The sequence below is a fragment of the Cherax quadricarinatus genome, chromosome 41, assembly GCF_038502225.1.
Source record: "Cherax quadricarinatus isolate ZL_2023a chromosome 41, ASM3850222v1, whole genome shotgun sequence".
Taxonomy (NCBI): domain Eukaryota; kingdom Metazoa; phylum Arthropoda; class Malacostraca; order Decapoda; family Parastacidae; genus Cherax; species Cherax quadricarinatus.
Genome location: NC_091332.1, coordinates 9,658,155 through 9,678,500, shown reverse-complemented (window position 1 = coordinate 9,678,500; position 20,346 = coordinate 9,658,155). Strand labels below are relative to the sequence as shown.

The following is a 20,346-nucleotide window of genomic DNA, read 5'->3' as shown; positions in this document are numbered from 1 at the left end:
TGTATTCTGAGCACCTCTGCAAAAACAGTGTTTATGTGTGAGTTAGGTGAAAGTGTTGAATGATGATGAAAGCATTTTCTTTTTGGGGATTTTCTCTTTTTTGGGTCATCCTGCCTCGGTGGGAGATGGCTGACTTGTTAAAAAAAAAAAAAAGAAAAAAAAAAAATATGGTTACAGTGTGGTTTGGCCCTTGATGCACCAAAGTGGGAATCTAGTATGTGGGCCTGTAGGAATCTAGTACAGGTCCGCCATCACAAATCCGGCAATCAGACATCCGGTTCCATCAGTCACTATTTGGCACTAATTTCGGCTAGCATAATTTCAAATTTCAAGGGTCACCACACCAACCTGCTGGTACTGTTTGGTGGCACTACTTGCTGCATAAGTTATTCCAGTTTCTTTTTCTCCGTTTATTGTCATAACCTGCTTACTTTTAGCCCTAACCATGGTTCCAATGAATAAAAGAAATGTTTTTCGTTGTGTGAAGCACATACACAGTACATTGTTCATAAAAGATAAGGTGGCTTTGAAACCACTGTCGGTTGCCATGCGCTCAGTCTCGTGATGCAGGGGAATATGCTTTATTATTACGGTAATGCTTATTTGCCTATCACAATTGATCTAATGTGACATAATAAACAATATAAATAACAAAAAAATGTTAAATACTCCAGAATTAATATTTGGCATAATACCGAATGGTTCGACAGAGGTATGTAGAGGATATGGGATACAAATACCATTCTCCTATCCCTGTCTTGGGGCTTATGTGATACTGCACCATAAAACTGAAACTAAAAAGCTATTTTCTCTATATAGATTATCATACATAACAGCATGTGTGTAGAGAACCTAGGATAACCCAAAAAAGTCAAAGTGGCTTATTTCTAGTACCTGGCTTGGGCTTACCATATATGATTTTTGGTAAATATTAAATTCCCAGCCAGGGTAGAAACATTGGGCATGTTTCTTTACACCTGTTGTCTATGTTCACCCATCAGTAAATGGGTACCTGGGTGTTAATGGACTGGTGTGAGTCCTATCCTGGGACACTGACCTAATTTGCCTTAAATGCTTAGCATAACAAGGGCAAGGGGCTTTCTATATAGCAGTATGTCACTAATGTCAGCTAGACCTGTATACCACGTACATGTACTTGTGGTAAATCAAGATTATTATTATTTTTTTCTCTCGCTTCTTTGTTGGGCTATCTTAATGAAACTTGGGCAGTGTATGATGGAAAGATGCTTCTTAACGTACACCAAAAATTAAAGAAATCGGACCATAAATAAGAGTTCACTTCGTAGCCATTAGCTGCTCCTTAGCGGTATACGTATTTTTGTATGGTTTTTTTGGTTGTATTCTCGTTTTTTTTTTTTTCTCAAATGATAGAATGGAAGATATATTACAGAAATAGATATGATTTTGATTGCTTTCACGATAAAAAGTACAGTGGACCCCCGGTATTCGATATTAATCCATTCCTGAGAGTTCATCGAATACCGAAAATATCGAAAAGCGAATCAATTTTCCCCATAAGAAATAATGGAAATCAAATTAATCCGTGCAAGACACCCAAAAGTATGAAAAAATATTTTTTTACCACATGAAATATTAATTTTAATACACACAAGCTGAAGAAGACATACACAGTTACATGACACTTACCTTTATTGAAGATCTGGTGATGATTGATGGGATGGGAGGAGGGGAGAGTGTGGATGGTGTTAGTGTTTAGAAGGGGAATCCCCTTCCATTAGGACTTGAGGTAGCAAGTCCTTTTCTTGGGTTACTTCCCTTCTTTTAATGTCACTAGGACCAGCTTGAGAGTCACTGGACCTCTGTCGCACAACAAATCTGTCCATAGAGCTCTGTATCTCCCGTTCCTTTATGATTTGTCTAAAATGGGCCACAACATTGTCATTGTAATAGTCACCAGCACGGCTTGCAATAGCTGTGTTAGGGTGATTTTCATCCATAAAGGTTTGCACTTCAACCCACTGTGCACACATTTCCTTAATTTTTGAAGTAGGCACAATGGATTCCACAACTGGCATAGGCTTCTCAGGGTTAGCCCCAAACCCTTCAAAATCTTTCTTAATTTCCATACTAATTCTCACCCTTTTTACCACAGGGTTGGCACTAGAAGCTTTCTTGGGGCCCATGGTGACTTATTTTGCAAAAACAAGCACCAAACACAGTGATGATATGGAATGTACCGAATGTATCCTTAGATGCGCGCACACTGGCTGGCTTGTAAACACTGGCACACAAGGGGCAGTTCAGGCCACACGTGGACACGTCTTGTACGAATCGTATCGAATACCGGGTTTTCAGTCGGATACCGAGGCAAAATTTTCACGTTAAAATGCATCGAATACTGGATTTATCGAATACCGATGCCATCGAATACCGGGGGTCCACTGTACCTTAAATAACAAAAAAAGGCACAATACCATGACTGGAACGATACACAAATAACCCGCATATAGAAGAAAGGAGCTTACAACGAAAGCTTGTGACCTAACCTGATTCCTCCTTTTTTCTTATTCTCCCTCTTCCCCTTTCCTTTTTCTCCTTTGGGTTATCTTTCTTCTGCCCTGTGTATTTGTTTCATCTTTATTTAGTTACTTATTTTCCCCCCCTCCCCCCTCGGTGTTCTTGCTCTTACCCTCTGTGGGCACCAGCTCTCTTGCAGTGTTCCTATTTCTTAGTATTTGACTGGTCCCTCCTACTCTTACTACCTCCCCTCTACTACTTCCTTCCATCTCCACTAATACCACCACCACCACTACTACTACCACCTCCTGCCTATATATACCCATCCTGCTCTCCTTCTAATTAGTGTGACTTTGTAAATGGTCCAAGTCGGACCGAAACGTCGTCCTAAGCTCCTTTCTTCTATGTGCGGGTTATGTGTGTATGAAAAGTACCTTGAAATTGAGCTCAAAGAAGCGGAATTGTTCGATTCTTTGGTGATGTTCCAGAATAAACAAATGACATCACCATCTAATACGTGTCTGCCTGCCAGGCCAAATTCCAATACGCAGTCAAGAATGGGTTGACGTTATTTATACAGTTATTACAATAATGCAGTAGTCTGCATAACATAAGCAGATACAGGTATCTAGGCTTTGAGGTTCCACTACTTGGACCTGTTGTAACAAGACTTTGTCGCCAATACAAAGAACGACTAAGAGCACTTAGAGTTGTGGCAGGGCTTCACCCCAGGTATGGTGCTAATGTTAAAATTGTGAAAATGATGTATCTTGCTTATATTAGATCATTGGTTGATTATGCTGCACCACCACTTGCTCTTGTGTCTGACTGGAAGCTTGGGGGGCTGGAAAAACTGAGAACGGCAATGAGGATCATTTAGGGTGCCCTCGTTGCCAAAATTTTTAAAAATGCAAAAGAACTTGATATTCCAAGCATCAGAGATCGTGGGTTTCTGAAAAATATCCTAAATTGGGGTTAATATGCCAGGCAAGCTCATTCAAACCCCTGCCAGAAGCCCTCCAAACTTTCCTCAGCACTGGGAACACTCCTCCAGATGGATCGAAAAACTGGAACAACCTCTGCATGAATCAGATACATGACCCCATGTCAGTAAGGCAACAGCGGCTTCTCCGCCCATGGAATATTACCCCATTCCAAACTACTTTCCCTCCTTTTCCCCCAAACTCTTTTTAAATCACAACCAAAACTTATTTGGCAAACATAGGCCTTAAGCTGTATTGATAACTTAGTCACACAGCACACCTCTCGCAATTATTACGCTGATGGTTCTGTTCACCAATCCACTGGTGCAGCTGGTAGTGCTGCTGTTGTCTATTAGTGATGTTTTAAAGAAATTGAGCACGATCAATAATTGGGCCTCTACCCCTTTAGACAGAACTGTTTCATACTCCTTGCACTGAAATGCATCTATTATCAAAGATTGACAGTTTAATTGTAACTGATTCTCTTCATCCATAAATGCTCCAACTCATTAAGCATAAATTAGGCATGCTTGTGTCAGAAGCCAGACACAGGTTGTAGGATTGTGGACAGTGGGGTCAGAGTGCACATGCTGTGGATTCCATCTCACATTGGTCTTCAGGGTGCATGATAGAACTGATAAATTGGCTAAGCTGTATGCTTTCAAAGAGAGAGATTACAATCTTGGCTTGTCAGGTAGTAGTTTGAGAACAATATTGAAAGAACTTCAGCTGAATTTTATGGACTTAAGGCTCAGGGAGATTGACACCAGTGAGTCCATCTATCATCATTCTATCATGCAGGAGGAGCCACATGTCTATGGTGCACCCAACAAATCGCAGACTCTTGGGTGTCACTACTGCCCGGCTCGGCTGGGGTTTCAAGTATCTCTGGCAGGGTTAAAAAACCACCACCAGATGTAGACCAAAGAATGAAACTTTGCCAGATGGATATTGTCACCCTCAAGGCCATTATGTACTGGAGGTGATAAAATTAATGAATTTAGAAACAACTCAGAAATGTTCAAGAAATGGCTAAGTATTTTATCACAGTGGTATATTGAGACCATTCTGGAGAAATACCCCGACTTTGCTAGCTGTAAATAAAGCATTACCACATTTTGTGTGTGTTGTGTGTGTGTGTGTGTGTGTGTGTGTGTGTGTGTGTGTGTGTGTGTGTGTGTGTGTGTGTGTGTGTGTGCACTCACCTAGTTGAGATTAGGGTCGAGTCCAAAACTCCTGTGTGTGTTTGTGTTGAGAGTATGTGTATGAGTGTGTGTGTGTGTGTGTGTGTGTGTGTGTGTGTGTGTATGAGTGTGTGTGTGTGTGTGTGTGTGTATGAGTGTGTGTGTGTGTATGAGTGTGTGTGTGTGTATGAGTGTGTATGAGTTTGTGTGTGTGTGTGTGTGTGTTTGTGTGTGTGTATGAATTTGTATATATGTGTGTGTGTGTGTGTGTGTCAACAATCAATATTTGCACCAATAACTCATTACAGTTGTGACCGGGTGTGGAAGTGTGAATTGCTCATTACACTATAATTTGTTCATGATTGTAGCCAGGTATAAACGTAAGTAACCATTCTTACAGGATTCATTACCTTTGTAACTTGAGTTCATTACCTTGTACCTAGTTTATTTATTTATTTATTTATTTAGTAATTTTAGCATACATACAGAGGTATAAAAAAATACAGGTAAGAGCAGCATGCCAAAGCCACTTATATGCATAGCATTACGGGCTGGCTTAAAATTAACTTAAGATTAACTAAGCAATGATGAAATCAGTGATAAAACATTATTGTAAACAGATAACTATAAAGCACAAATGAGTATTACAAAGACAGGTCATATGGTTGCATGCATTGCTGTACATTCAGTCGAATGGAGTATTCTGTTAGGTAGTGTATTTAAAAAAATAACAAAGTTAGATTGGGTCCTAGGTTTAACATTTGTGTGATATAATTGTGAGTAGGTAGTAGGTTGGTAGACAGCAACCACCCAGGGAAGTACTACCGTCCTGCCAGATGACTGTGAAACAAAAACCTGTAACTGTTTTGCATGATGGTAGGATTGCTGGTTTTCTTTTTCTGTCTCATAAACACGCTAGATAACAGGGATATCTTGCTACTCCTACTTACACTTTGGTCACACTTCACAGACACGCACATGCATATATATATATACATACATCTAGGTTTTTCTCCTTATTCTAAATAGCTCTTGTTCTTTTTTATTTCTTCTATTGTCCATGGGGAAGTGGAAAAGAATCTTTCCTCCGTAAGCCATGCGTGTCGTATGAGGCGACTAAAATGCCGGGAGCAATGGGCTAGTAACCCCTTCTCCTGTATACATTTACTAAAAAAGAGAAGAAGAAAAACTTTATAAAACTGGGTTGTTTAAATGTGCGTGGATGTAGTGCGGATGACAAGAAACAGATGATTGCTGATGTTATGAATGAAAAGAAGTTGGATGTCCTGGCTCTAAGCGAAACAAAGCTGAAGGGGGTAGGAGAGTTTCAGTGGGGGGAAATAAATGGGATTAAATCTGGAGTATCTGAGAGAGTTAGAGCAAAGGAAGGGGTAGCAGTAATGTTAAATGATCAGTTATGGAAGGAGAAAAGAGAATATGAATGTGTAAATTCGAGAATTATGTGGATTAAAGTAAAGGTTGGATGTGAGAAGTGGGTCATAATAAGCGTGTATGCACCTGGAGAAGAGAGGAATGCAGAGGAGAGAGAGAGATTTTGGGAGATGTTAAGTGAATGTATAGGAGCCTTTGAACCAAGTGAGAGAGTAATTGTGGTAGGGGACCTGAATGCTAAAGTAGGAGAAACTTTTAGAGAGGGTGTGGTAGGTAAGTTTGGGGTGCCAGGTGTAAATGATAATGGGAGCCCTTTGATTGAACTTTGTATAGAAAGGGGTTTAGTTATAGGTAATACATATTTTAAGAAAAAGAGGATAAATAAGTATACACGATATGATGTAGGGCGAAATGACAGTAGTTTGTTGGATTATGTATTGGTAGATAAAAGACTGTTGAGTAGACTTCAGGATGTACATGTTTATCGAGGGGCCACAGATATATCAGATCACTTTCTAGTTGTAGCTACACTGAGAGTAAAAGGTAGATGGGATACAAGGAGAATAGAAGCATCAGGGAAGAGAGAGGTGAAGGTTTATAAACTAAAAGAGGAGGCAGTTAGGGTAAGATATAAACAGCTATTGGAGGATAGATGGGCTAATGAGAGCATAGGCAATGGGGTCGAAGAGGAATGGGGTAGGTTTAAAAATGTAGTGTTAGAGTGTTCAGCAGAAGTTTGTGGTTACAGGAAAGTGGGTGCAGGAGGGAAGAGGAGCGATTGGTGGAATGATGATGTAAAGAGAGTAGTAAGGGAGAAAAAGTTAGCATATGAGAAGTTTTTACAAAGTAGAAGTGATGCAAGGAGGGAAGAGTATATGGAGAAAAAGAGAGAGGTTAAGAGAGTGGTGAAGCAATGTAAAAAGAGAGCAAATGAGAGAGTGGGTGAGATGTTATCAACAAATTTTGTTGAAAATAAGAAAAAGTTTTGGAGTGAGATTAACAAGTTAAGGAAGCCTAGAGAACAAATGGATTTGTCAGTTAAAAATAGGAGAGGAGAGTTATTAAATGGAGAGTTAGAGGTATTGGGAAGATGGAGGGAATATTTTGAGGAATTGTTAAATGTTGATGAAGATAGGGAAGCTGTGATTTCGTGTATAGGGCAAGGAGGAATAACATCTTGTAGGAGTGAGGAAGAGCCAGTTGTGAGTGTGGGGGAAGTTCGTGAGGCAGTAGGTAAAATGAAAGGGGGTAAGGCAGCCGGGATTGATGGGATAAAGATAGAAATGTTAAAAGCAGGTGGGGATATAGTTTTTGAGTGGTTGGTGCAATTATTTAATAAATGTATGGAAGAGGGTAAGGTACCTAGGGATTGGCAGAGAGCATGCATAGTTCCTTTGTATAAAGGCAAAGGGGATAAAAGAGAGTGCAAAAATTATAGGGGGATAAGTCTGTTGAGTGTACCTGGTAAAGTGTATGGTAGAGTTATAATTGAAAGAATTAAGAGTAAGACGGAGAATAGGATAGCAGATGAACAAGGAGGCTTTAGGAAAGGTAGGGGGTGTGTGGACCAGGTGTTTACAGTGAAACATATAAGTGAACAGTATTTAGATAAGGCTAAAGAGGTCTTTGTGGCATTTATGGATTTGGAAAAGGCGTATGACAGGGTGGATAGGGGGGCAATGTGGCAGATGTTGCAAGTGTATGGTGTAGGAGGTAGGTTACTGAAAGCAGTGAAGAGTTTTTACGAGGATAGTGAGGCTCAAGTTAGAGTATGTAGAAAAGAGGGAAATTTTTTCCCAGTAAAAGTAGGCCTTAGACAAGGATGTGTGATGTCACCGTGGTTGTTTAATATATTTATAGATGGGGTTGTAAGAGAAGTAAATGCGAGGGTCTTGGCAAGAGGCGTGGAGTTAAAAGATAAAGAATCACACACAGGGTGGGAGTTGTCACAGCTGCTCTTTGCTGATGACACTGTGCTCTTGGGAGATTCTGAAGAGAAGCTGCAGAGATTGGTGGATGAATTTGGTAGGGTGTGCAAAAGAAGAAAATTAAAGGTGAATACAGGAAAGAGTAAGGTTATGAGGATAACAAAAAGATTAGGTGATGAAAGATTGAATATCAGATTGGAGGGAGAGAGTATGGAGGAGGTGAACGTATTCAGATATTTGGGAGTGGACGTGTCAGCGGATGGGTCTATGAAAGATGAGGTGAATCATAGAATTGATGAGGGAAAAAGAGTGAGTGGTGCACTTAGGAGTCTGTGGAGACAGAGAACTTTGTCCTTGGAGGCAAAGAGGGGAATGTATGAGAGTATAGTTTTACCAACGCTCTTATATGGGTGTGAAGCATGGGTGATGAATGTTGCAGCGAGGAGAAGGCTGGAGGCAGTGGAGATGTCATGTCTGAGGGCAATGTGTGGTGTGAATATAATGCAGAGAATTCGTAGTTTGGAAGTTAGGAGGAGGTGCGGGATTACCAAAACTGTTGTCCAGAGGGCTGAGGAAGGGTTGTTGAGGTGGTTCGGACATGTAGAGAGAATGGAGCGAAACAGAATAACTTCAAGAGTGTATCAGTCTGTAGTGGAAGGAAGGCGGGGTAGGGGTCGGCCTAGGAAGGGTTGGAGGGAGGGGGTAAAGGAGGTTTTGTGTGCGAGGGGCTTGGACTTCCAGCAGGCATGCGTGAGCGTGTTTAATAGGAGTGAATGGAGACAAATGGTTTTTAATACTTGACGTGCTGTTGGAGTGTGAGCAAAGTAACATTTATGAAGGGATTCAGGGAAACCGGCAGGCCGGACTTGAGTCCTGGAGATGGGAAGTACAGTGCCTGCACTCTGAAGGAGGGGTGTTAATGTTGCAGTTTAAAAACTGTAGTGTAAAGCACCCTTCTGGCAAGACAGTGATGGAGTGAATGATGGTGAAAGTTTTTCTTTTTCGGGCCACCCTGCCTTGGTGGGAATCGGCCAGTGTGATAATAAATAAAAAATAATTGTGAGTAACATGTAGGATATACAATTTATAAGGTTCAGTTATTCAGTATTTATTTGGTTTTGAGTCAGTAAGTGATCTTTGGGAAGAGACTTGAATTTATAAACAGGTAGTGTTTCTTTTATATTTACAGGTAATGAATTCCAGATTTTAGGGCCTTTTATGTGCATTGAGTTTTTGCATAGCGTGAGATGGACACGAGGAACATCAAAGAGTGATCTGTGCCTTGTGTTATGGTCATGTGTTCTGTTGAGGTTGGCAAGGAGATGTTTGAGGGGAGGGTTAATATCAGAGTTAAGTGTTCTATGTATGTAATAGGTGCAGTAATAAGTATGGATGTTTTGTATGGTGAGTAGGTTGAGTGTTTTGAATATTGGTGGAGTGTGCTGCCTGTAGTGAGAATTTGTTATCATTCTAACTGCAGCCTTTTGTTGGGTAATTAGTGGTCTGAGATGGTTAATTGTTGTTGAGCCCCATGCACAACTTCCATAGGTGAGATAGGGGTAAATAAGAGAGTGATAAAGGGCCAGGAGGGCTGACTGTGGAACATAGTACCGTATCTTCGATAGTATGCCTACAGTCTTGGAAATTTTCTTAGAAATTTGTTGTATATGTGTATGAAATTTGAGTCTATTATCAAGGTGGATTCCTAAGAATTTTCCCTCTGTTAGCTTTGTGATAGGTGATCTGTTCAGCCATCAAAACTTTGGGGCCCAATCCCTGGGCCCATTACGTACCTCTGTAATCTGTAAATACCTTTGTAACTTGTCATGATTGTGACTAGACCTACCTGGAGTTCATTACCTTTGTAAATTGTGAATTCATTACCTCTGTAACTTGCTCAGCTATCAAAACTTTGGAGTCCAGTCCCTGGACCAATTATGTACCTCTGTAATCTTTTGACTACCGCCCACAGGATGGGTATGGGGTGCATAATAAACATATTAAACTAACTAAGTCTGCATAACGGTAAATCTTCTATTTTTTTGTGTGAATAAAAATTCCAAATGGTAAGCAAGAGTAATATAAGGAGGGCCTGGAGCTGTGACTAATGAATAGAGAAAATGTTATTTTAGTGCCAGGAATGTCTGCATTGTTTACTCTGGACCCAGTTTTGAAATTGGCATCTTTTGAAATTTGTGTGAAATTGGCCAAATTGCTAATTTCTGACCACTTTAATGGGTAGTTGAAATAGGTGAATGGGCGGTTTCTTGTACTCAGTCGACAGAATAGAAGTAAGTTTATTCAGGAATACACAAATTCAGATTCAGATTCGTTTATTTCTTTGCAAGTAGTACATTGAGATCATTTTTTTACAATGATGGGTTGCAGTGCAAAGAGAGCCTTTATTATGACTTGGCATTATGGGCTGACTTAATTCAATGGCTTACTGACTACTTATCACTAAAGAAATTATCATAGTTGTACAGTAGTTTTAATAATAAGTGAATCTAATTTACACGAACAAAAGGATATATTCATGTATTCAAAAATGCTTTTTTTGAAACATGATTCAGGAGTAGTTTTCAGTAGTTTACAGTATGAGACTGCTACAGTTTGGTGAAGGGTAATACTGGTTTTGGTACGTATGTATACTTCTATGTGGTAATTTGTCAATATATGAGCTTGGTTGTCTAGTCATGAAGTTTTAAGATTTAGGTAATTGGTAGATTTATTGGTAGTGTTAGCTATTGAATTTTAAGTATTTAGTCTAGGGTGATTAAGTGGCTTTTGAGAAGTCTTAAATTGATTTTCAGACCGAGTTACTTTGGTATTTTCTGGTAATGAATTCCAAATTTTGGGGCCCTTTATGTTTACCTGGAGTTTACCTGGAGAGAGTTCCGGGGGTCAACGCCCCCGCGGCCTGGTCTGTGACCAGGCCTCCTGGTGGATCAGAGCCTGATCAACCAGGCTGTTGCTGCTGGCTGCACGCAAACCAACGTATGAGCCACAGCCCGGCTGGTCAGGAACCGACTTTAGGTGCTTGTCCAGTGCCAGCTTGAAGACTGCCAGGGGTCTGTTGGTAATCCCCCTTATGTATGCTGGGAGGCAGTCGAACAGTCTTGGGCCCCTGACACTTATTGTATGGTCTCTTAATGTGCTAGTGACACCCCTGCTTTTCATTGAGGGGATGTTGCATCATCTGCCAAGTCTTTTGCTTTCGTAGTGAGTGATTTTCGTGTGCAAGTTCGGTACTAGTCCCTCTAGGATTTTCCAGGTGTATATAATCATGTATCTCTCCCGCCTGCGTTCCAGGGAATACAGGTTTAGGAACCTCAAGCGCTCCCAGTAATTGAGGTGTTTTATCTCCGTTATGCGCACCGTGTAGGTTCTCTGTACATTTTCTAGGTCAGCAATTTCACCTGCCTTGAAAGGTGGTGTTAGTGTGCAGCAATATTCCAGCCTAGATAGAACAAGTGACCTGAAGTGTCATCATGGGCTTGGCCTCCCTAGTTTTGAAGGTTCTCATTATCCATCCTGTCATTTTTCTAGCAGATGCGATTGATACAATGTTATGGTCCTTGAAGGTGAGATCCTCCGACATGATCACTCCCAGGTCTTTGACGTTGGTGTTTCGCTCTATTTTGTGGCCAGAATTTGTTTTGTACTCTGATGAAGATTTAATTTAATTTCTTTATGTGCATAAAGTTTTTACACTGTGTGATATGGACATGGGGTACATCAAAGAGATCTGTGTCTTGTGTTATGGTCATGTGTCCTGATAAGATTGGTGAGGAGAAGTTTGAGTGGAGGGTTTGTTTGTGTGTATTGTTCTATGTATGTAGTAGGTACATGAATAAGTATAGATGTTCTTAACCCTTTCAGGGTCCAAGGCCAAAATCTGAAGTGGTGCTCCAGTGTCCAAGAAATTTTGAAAAAAAAAAAAAAAATATTTTTTCTTACAGAATTAAAGAGCATATTTTTGTGAAGGTAATAAGACAAAAAAAAAAATCTGATCAGTACTTAACGAGATACAGTGCCAAGAAGTTTGTCAAAAATGATGTAGTGGCGGCAACATCGATGAATTCCACATACGTGCATTACATTATTTTGTGGTTTTAGTTGTTTTTTCTTTTCTTTTCCAATTTTTTTCTATTCCTACTAACATTTGGGGCCTGAGAGACCAATACTGTATATAATGTATATATATAAACTCACTGTATTGAACACAATAACCGCACTAAAGTTATTATCATATTATTGTTTACCACTGTTGTTTATTACAATAAACATGCACAAATATTGTATAATACTAATGTTCTATCATTTTTTTTTTTTTTTTTTTCAACAAGTCGGCCGTCTCCCACCGAGGCAGGGTGACCCAAAAAAGAAAGAAAATCCCCAAAAAGAAAATACTTTCATCATCATTCAACACTTTCACCACACTCGCACATTATCACTGTTTTTGCAGAGGTGCTCAGAATACAACAGTCTAGAAGCATACACATATAAAGATACACAACATATCCCTCCAAACTGCCAATATCCCAAACCCCTCCTTTAAAGTGCAGGCATTGTACTTCCCATTTCCAGGACTCAAGTCCGACTATATGAAAATAACCGGTTTCCCTGAATCCCTTCACTAAATATTACCCTGCTCACACTCCAACAGATCGTCAGGTCCCAAGTACCATTCGTCTCCATTCACTCCTATCTAACACGCTCACGCACGCTTGCTGGAAGTCCAAGCCCCTTACCCACAAAACCTCCTTTACCCCCTCTCTCCAACCCTTTCGAGGACGACCCCTACCCCGCCTTCCTATCATATATTTACATATTTACAATCACTGGACATGGTTTTAAAACTGCTGGAGCTTGTGGAACTCCTTGAAACAAGGCACCATGCACAGAGGCACCTTGCATTCCTCACACATAAACCGAGTGTCTTTGCATCTTTGTTGCCGTCGTTTTGTTTGTGCACAGACAATGCATCTCTTCTGAGCAAATTTCTTCTTAGTTGAAGGAAGCTGTATTATGAAATGATCACCTTCTCTCCTCAAACGCTTGGGTATATCCTGAGGAATTCGAGGACCATGTTGTATAGCAGGTGTTGTTACCTGGTACTTCATTATGAGTTGTCTGACAACAGACAAACAAAATTCACCATACGGTGGTCTGTTGCCAGTCTTTATTTGGTACATATTATATGCATTGAGCATTGAAATGTCCATGAGATGGAAGAAAAGTTTCATGTACCACTTGTAACTCTTACGAACACAGTCAACAAAACCAATCTGCATGTCACACTTGTCAACCAAGCACATGTTTTGTGTATAATCAATCACTGACACTGGTTTTCGAATACGTTCGTTAGTCACTCGATCAACTTTGCCACTGTCTTGCATTTCATTACGGTGAAGGGTTGTCAACAATGTGACATCTCGTTTGTCATGCCACCGTAATGCCATGATGTCATTGGCAGTAAACACCTGCACGTCATCACCACGAGCACCTGCGTTGAGCCTGGGCATATGTTTACGATTAGAACGCACTGTGCCACACACATTTGTCTTGTTCACTCGCATGAAATCACTGAGTAATGGGCTTGTGTACCAGTTATCGGTATATAATGTATGCCCCTTACCAAGATAAGGTGCCATCATGTTTCTCACTACGTCACCTGAGATACCCAATAACATCTTGGTATCTTTCAATGTTTTACTACCCGTGTATACAACAATATCCAACACCAGGCCACTGTCACAATCACAGAGTACAAACAGTTTTATACCAAAGCGTTTCCTCTTGCTCGGTATGTACTGCTTGAATGACAGTCTACCTTTGAACAAAATCAAAGACTCGTCAATTACAAGATTCTTGAATGGATAAAAGTATATGCTGAACTTTTGTTTGAGATACATGAAAACATTTCTAATCTTGTATAACCTGTCACTTCTGTCAGGCCTGGTTTTGTCAGAGAAGTGCAACATACGTAAGAGTAAGATAAACCTGTTCACTGGTATGATTTCACTGAAGACCGGGGTAGAAATTAGCCGATCTGTGGACCAGTATGCTTTTATATTATGCTTATAGACGTGAGGCATAAGCATTATTGTTGCAAAAAGCAAATACATTTCTGCAACAGTCATTTCTTTCCACCTGTGTAGTCTTGACTGTGGTGATAAGATCGTATTTGCCATGGTGTACTCAAAATACTTATTACTTTCCCTGACAATAATTTCCATCAATGGCTGGTCAAAGAATAATTCAAAGAATTCCAGTTCATTGGCCATGGTTCCAAGGGGACAAGTAGGTAGAATTCCACTTTGAGAATCATCAAAGTGGTGAGGCTTGGGAACAAAATTGGGATTTTGCTGCCAATCCCACATACGGTTTGCTGGTGGATACTGGACATCATAGGCTGGTTGTGCGGGTGGTTGTGGTTGTGGTGGGCTGGTGGCTGGCGCTCCGCTTTGTCCTTGAACTGACGAGTCAGCAGTGTGGGTCCCAGCGTGGCCTCGTGAGTCACGCATGGCGGTGCCACTACCATCACCACTAACACCATCCACTGATGCCTGTGGTCTATCCATGCCAAGTGTAGCCACATCATCCTCACTATCACTACCTAAAACTGGTGTTGGGCCACGGGATGTACTCCGGGATGTACTCCGTCCCCTGGGCACAGCATAGGGTACACTACCCGAGCGCATGCGGCGGCGAACATACCGACGCTTCACTGGTGAATATGATTCCTCACTATCACTTCTCGATTGATCGTCGAGCGCAATAAAATCACAGTCCACGTCACTATCATCATCATTACTGAAGTCAGAGGCCTGGCCACATGAAAATATTAGTTTTCTCTTGTGTTGAGGAACAACCGACCGTGAGTCACGAGTGCCCACACCAGAGGTAGAAGGTTGAGGATCGTCAGGGTTTTCTGCACTATTATTGATATCCTGGTCATTCTTTTCGGTCACTAACTGATCAAACCATAGAATTCGTCTTCATTTCCACTTCCATCAGTGTCAGAACTATCAGATAGGAAGAGGAGAGTCCCAGTTTTCTGGGGAGTGAGAGCTGACTTGCGACGAGGCATGGTGAACAAGGGTAACTGAGCCGGCGTTCCCACAATGCTATGCGGGCGCCTAGATTTTTTGTTTATGGCGCACACCCACCACGCAGACCCGTTCTCTCACATGTAGGCCTATGAGCATTTTCGCGCTAAATTTGACGGAGCTAGAATTTTGGCGTTGATCTACGGTTTGGACACTCAACGTAAAGCCGTTGATCAACGGGACGGACCCTGAAAGGGTTAATGGTGGTCAGATTTAGACTTTTGAATATTGGAGTATAGTGGGAATTTATCATTCTGACTGCTGCCTTTTGCTGGGTTATTAGTGGTCTTTGGTGATTTAATGTTGTTGATCCCCATGCACAAATTCCATATGTGAGATAAGGGTAGATGAGTGAATGATACAGTGCAAGGAGAGCTGATTGTGGAACATAGTATCGTATCTTTGATAGTATGCCTACAGTCTTAGAGATTTTCTTGGTTATCTGTTGTACATGTATACGTGTCTTTATCACTGTCTACTGCCTCAAATGTTCTATTGAAGAACGTCAGTAAATTTGTCAGGCAGGAAATTGGTTGTGTGGAAGAGTTAGCTCCATTTGTTTACACATATTGGCTTCTGTTACTAAGGTATGACTTTAGGTAATTGGGGGAGTGCCCTCTTATACCATAGTGTGTTAATTTAATGTGCAGCAAATCGTGATTGACTGTAACAAAAGCTTTACGTAAATCAATAAAGATTCCCAGCGGGATTTCTTTCTTCTCGAGAGCGGTGTATATTAGTTCTATCATTGTGCTTTTATTAGTCCTGAATCCAAACTGAGAGTATGTCTTGAGAGACGAGGTAGGAATAGATCTGCCTATGAATTAATTTTTCAAAGATTTTAAAGAGCAGAGGTAAGTTAGATATTGGTCTATAGTTATTCAAGTCTGATCTCCATTGTGAATCGGGGTGACCCCCCGCTATTTTGAGAATTGATGGGAAGGTTGAGGATTCGATGGATTTGTTAAAGTGTGTTGCAATAATTGGTTACATTTATTTATTTATTCATTTATTTATTTATTTATATATTTATTTATGTCTTTGCAAATAGTACATTAAGATTATGTATTTACAATAATGGGTTGCAATACAGAGAGAGCCTCTATTATGCCTAGACATTATGGGCCGACTTAACATCATTGGCTTACTGACTACTTAACACTCAGAATTATAGTTATACAGTAGAATATTAATTATAAGTGAATCTAATTTACATAAGACAAAAGATATATTCATATATTCAAAAGTTCTTTTTGTGAAAACAGTGATTCAGTTAAATTCCTATCGACAATGGATGAAAGGTTCAAAGCAGTTGTTGAAATTATGATATGGGAATACATAATTGAGTATGTGAGTACTGAGTATTTAGCATTTAGTCTAGGGTGATTAAGTGGCTTTTGAGAAATCTTAAATTGATTTTCAGACCGGGTTACTTTAGTATCTTCTGGTAATGAATTCCATATTTTGGGGCCCTTTATGTGCATAGTTTTTACACAGTGTGATATGGACATGAGGTACATCAAAAAGAGATCTGTATCTTGTGTTATGGTCATGTGTCCTGTTAAGGTTGGTGAGGAGAAGTTTGATTGGAGGGTTTACATTTGCATGTATTGTTCTGTGTATATAGTAGGCACATGAATAAGTATGGATGTTCTTAATGGTAAGCAGATTTAGATTTTTGAAGGTTGGTAGAGTATGCTGGCAGGAGTGGGAATTTATCATCATTCTGATGAAAATGCCCAGCGGGACGTCTTTCTTTTCGAGTGCGGTATACATTAGTTCTTGCATATGTATGATAGCATCATTTGTGCTTTTATTATTCCTGAATCCAAACTGACAAGGGTTTAATATGTTGTGTGAGACAAGGTAGGAATAGATTCGTCTCTGAATTAATTTTTCAAAGATTTTAGAGAGTTACATAGATTATCATACATAGCATATGTATAGAGAACCTGGGATAACCCAAAAAAGTCCGACAAAGTGACGTATTTCCAGTGCCTGGCTTGGGCTTGCCATATATGATATTTGGCAGATATTTTTTTCTCTCAGTTGTTTGTTGGGCTATCTTATTGAAATTTGGGCAGTGTATGATGGAAAGATTCTTCTTAACGTACACCAAAAATGAAAAAAAAATCGGATGATAAATAAAGGAGTTCACTTCTCAGCCATTAGCCGCCTCTTTGGAACATATTTTCGTATGGTTTTTTTATGGTTGTATTCATTTTTTTTTTTTTTTTCCTTCTCATTTGATAGAATGGAAGATATATTACAGAAATAGGTGTGATTTTGATTAGTTTCACGATGAAAAGTAGCTTGAAATTGAGCTCAAAGTAGCGGCAATGCTCGATTTTTGCCGATGTTCAGTGAACTTTCTTGTGTAAGTCGAGTTGGTTAATTTTATTAAGTGTATTCTAACCTAACCACTCTGTAATCCGGCAAACTCAATAATCCAGCACACTACAGGTCCCAGTGATGCTGGATTTGTGATGGTTTACCTGTATGTGGTAGACATTCAAGATGTAAGGATTGTAACCTCACAAGGTACAGTATTACAATACTATGAATAGGTCAGCTCCCCTACTTTTTCCTTAAAAATTTATCTTAAAATCTTTACCTCTACCCAAGTATGTATGGTATGTATTTTAATTTTTTCTTTTATTTCAGACATTCAACCACTTCTCTTACCAGGACATCTCATCGACTCTTGGCAGCTCATTAGCCTCAAGTCTCAATTCCTTAGGTGTTGCTGAGGAAGGCTGAGGAGTAATTTACCAATAAATGTACTTTGTTAAAGCTTGCTGTCTGGGTACAGTTTTAGTCCTGTCATTAATGTATTTGTTTATAATTTGTTGTAGAGTATCATCAATTGGACAACAATTGTTTAACACTTAATAGGGGTAGAGAATTACCTTTTGGTTGCACATAAAAACATTGATGTGGAAGAAAGTCTCCCCCCCCCTCCTTTTTTTTATAGCTAGATTCTATTACATGATCTAGCTCTCATTAACTGAACCATAATATATTGTTTTCCTTGTATAGTATCTCCATTTTTCTGTTCCTTTTTTAAGATTTTCATTTTTTTTCACGAAACCCCAGCTGCTTTCTGAGTATACTACTAAGACGACCCTCAATGTATTCATGCACATTGTTTCTTATTCAAAAAAGTCAGCAACTGCTTCACTTACTTTTTAAGCAAGCAAGTGTGTAGATTTGCATAGCAAATATTCAGTGTTGCTGTCCAGTTTTTACCCTAGGAAGACTTGAAAGATTGACAGAAGATGAAATAAAAGAAAAAGTGAACATCCTCTCCTCTTGATGCAGAAACTGATTTGATGAACATAAAGCTGCTTCAAAATACCAAATATTATTTCCCAGTGTATATTATTCCATGTGTATATGGATAGCCAGAAGCATTCAATAATGGTTGAAGTTTTCAGTCGAGGAATCATTGCACATCCAACATTGTATGTTACGGTACACCTGTACTTTGTTCTCAACAAATGCACCAGTACCTTATTGCTCATCCAATTTGAAGTCAATTTTGATGTGGTTTAGCTCAATACTTCATAGATTTTTTAATGTTGACGTGAATATTTTGCAGTAGTTATAGAATCTTGACGTCTTTTTTTTTTTTTTCCTCCCATCTTGTATAGGGAAGCCTTGTTGAACAGTGATATTGTATTTCTGTAAACCCCAACACTAGGTGAGGTAATGTTTGTCAGCTCACCTTATCCCATTGAACCCAATTATTTAAACTGAAATACTGTATGTACAGGTGAAAAAAAATATTTAGCACCAAACATGTATGAATAAATCGTAAGATTCTGTGAAGTTTGCAGTTTAGTACTACAGTACTGTAATATTCATTGTAATATACACATTGAGTATTATAGCATCTGCACATTTGAGATAAATTTCAAAATTTGGTGTAATTTAGATTTATGGTAAAATTTGGTGTAATTTTGATAAGCAGAGCACAGTGAGTGCAACTGTTGGTGTTGATGCAAGTAGCTATACTCCTTATGCTTAACCTAACTTTTCAATTGCAAAAGCAAACAACCTGGTTTCTTTTGCATTGAACACTTGCTATTTTATGTACTCGCCTTCCACAATTATTTGTAGCAAAATAGACTATGGAATAGCTTGGTGGAAAAATATAATATGACTGGCAGGTAAATAGCATCATTTGCTGTTAAAGCTTCTCCCCAACCGAATACAGTAACTTTTACAAGTCTTGCCGCATTCTCTAGTGCACTGCGATGGTGTTATACAGCCGCTTGGGATCTATAGGAATCGCCAGTTGAGTGCTAGGTTTAATTTTCGCCTTTTGCTGTGGGTTGTACACACCATTGAAGAGCCAAAACAGAGAGCTTAGCAGTTATTTTTTAACCAGCTTGAAAGCACCATGAATTATTATTATTATTATTGTCTTTCTTTTTTGCCTTTGGAACACTTTCTTACTACTTGTCATTTGGAACTTATGTTGAATGGAGTTGAATGTTATCAAATTTTCAACTTGGGCAGAACTTATAAATGATGACATGCATTTCACACAAATAATGCAAGTTTGTTTCTTTACAAGAAAACTAGTGCAGGAAATGGTTCTTGACAGTCAATACACCATGAGGTCTATGGGCTAGCAACCTGTTGAACCTCACTTAACTTCTCTCCCTTTTTCCCAGCTTTTCCCCAGTTGACTCTCACAGTGTCTGAGTAGCCCAGGTGATTCAAACAGTTTGTTCCTTTATAAATTGCTCTCTAAGTGGTGAATAAAAGTTGGACAGTGGCTTGTTCAACTAGGCATCCCTATATTTGTCATTTATTAAACCTCTTATGATATTTATAATACTTTTGCTCATGTACCTTTAATATTACAGGAAAGTAAAGAATAATCATACAGTAGAGGAATGATTACCCGATCTCTTCTTATCGGTACACCATAGTCAGTCATCGAATAGAATAATTCAGATACCAAAAACTTCACAGCATACTCATCCATATACCGCATTAATTCACCAGACAAAATCAGTTGGATAACAAAATTTCAAAATAAACTGCCAGATTTGAAAGTGAGAAAATGTGAAAGAATGGCAAAACTTAAAAAAAAAAAAAAAAAAAAAATTACCCACTTACAATATGGCATTATCTTATTTGCTGGGCTCGCAGTGCTTATTTCTGTAAATACACTGTGGTTGATAAGTTGTGAAATATTGTTAACTGAGCAAAAGAGAAAATTGACTGCATT

At 39.4% G+C, this 20,346-nt stretch overlaps 1 protein-coding gene across 2 annotated transcripts in view; it reads left to right on the top strand.

The window, feature by feature from the left end:
- The window catches only part of Akt (Akt kinase), a 61,786-nt gene extending 41,532 nt beyond the window's left edge, over positions 1-20,254 (top strand). The window contains exon 13 of one of the 2 annotated variants that reach the window (XM_070092986.1): positions 17,766-20,254. In XM_070092986.1, coding sequence (XP_069949087.1) covers positions 17,766-17,861 — 96 coding nt within the window. In that variant the 3' untranslated portion in view covers positions 17,862-20,254. The remainder of the gene's footprint in view (positions 1-17,765) is intronic. The other variant, XM_070092987.1, reaches the window with a different exon arrangement.
- Positions 20,255-20,346: the final 92 nt, after the last annotated feature.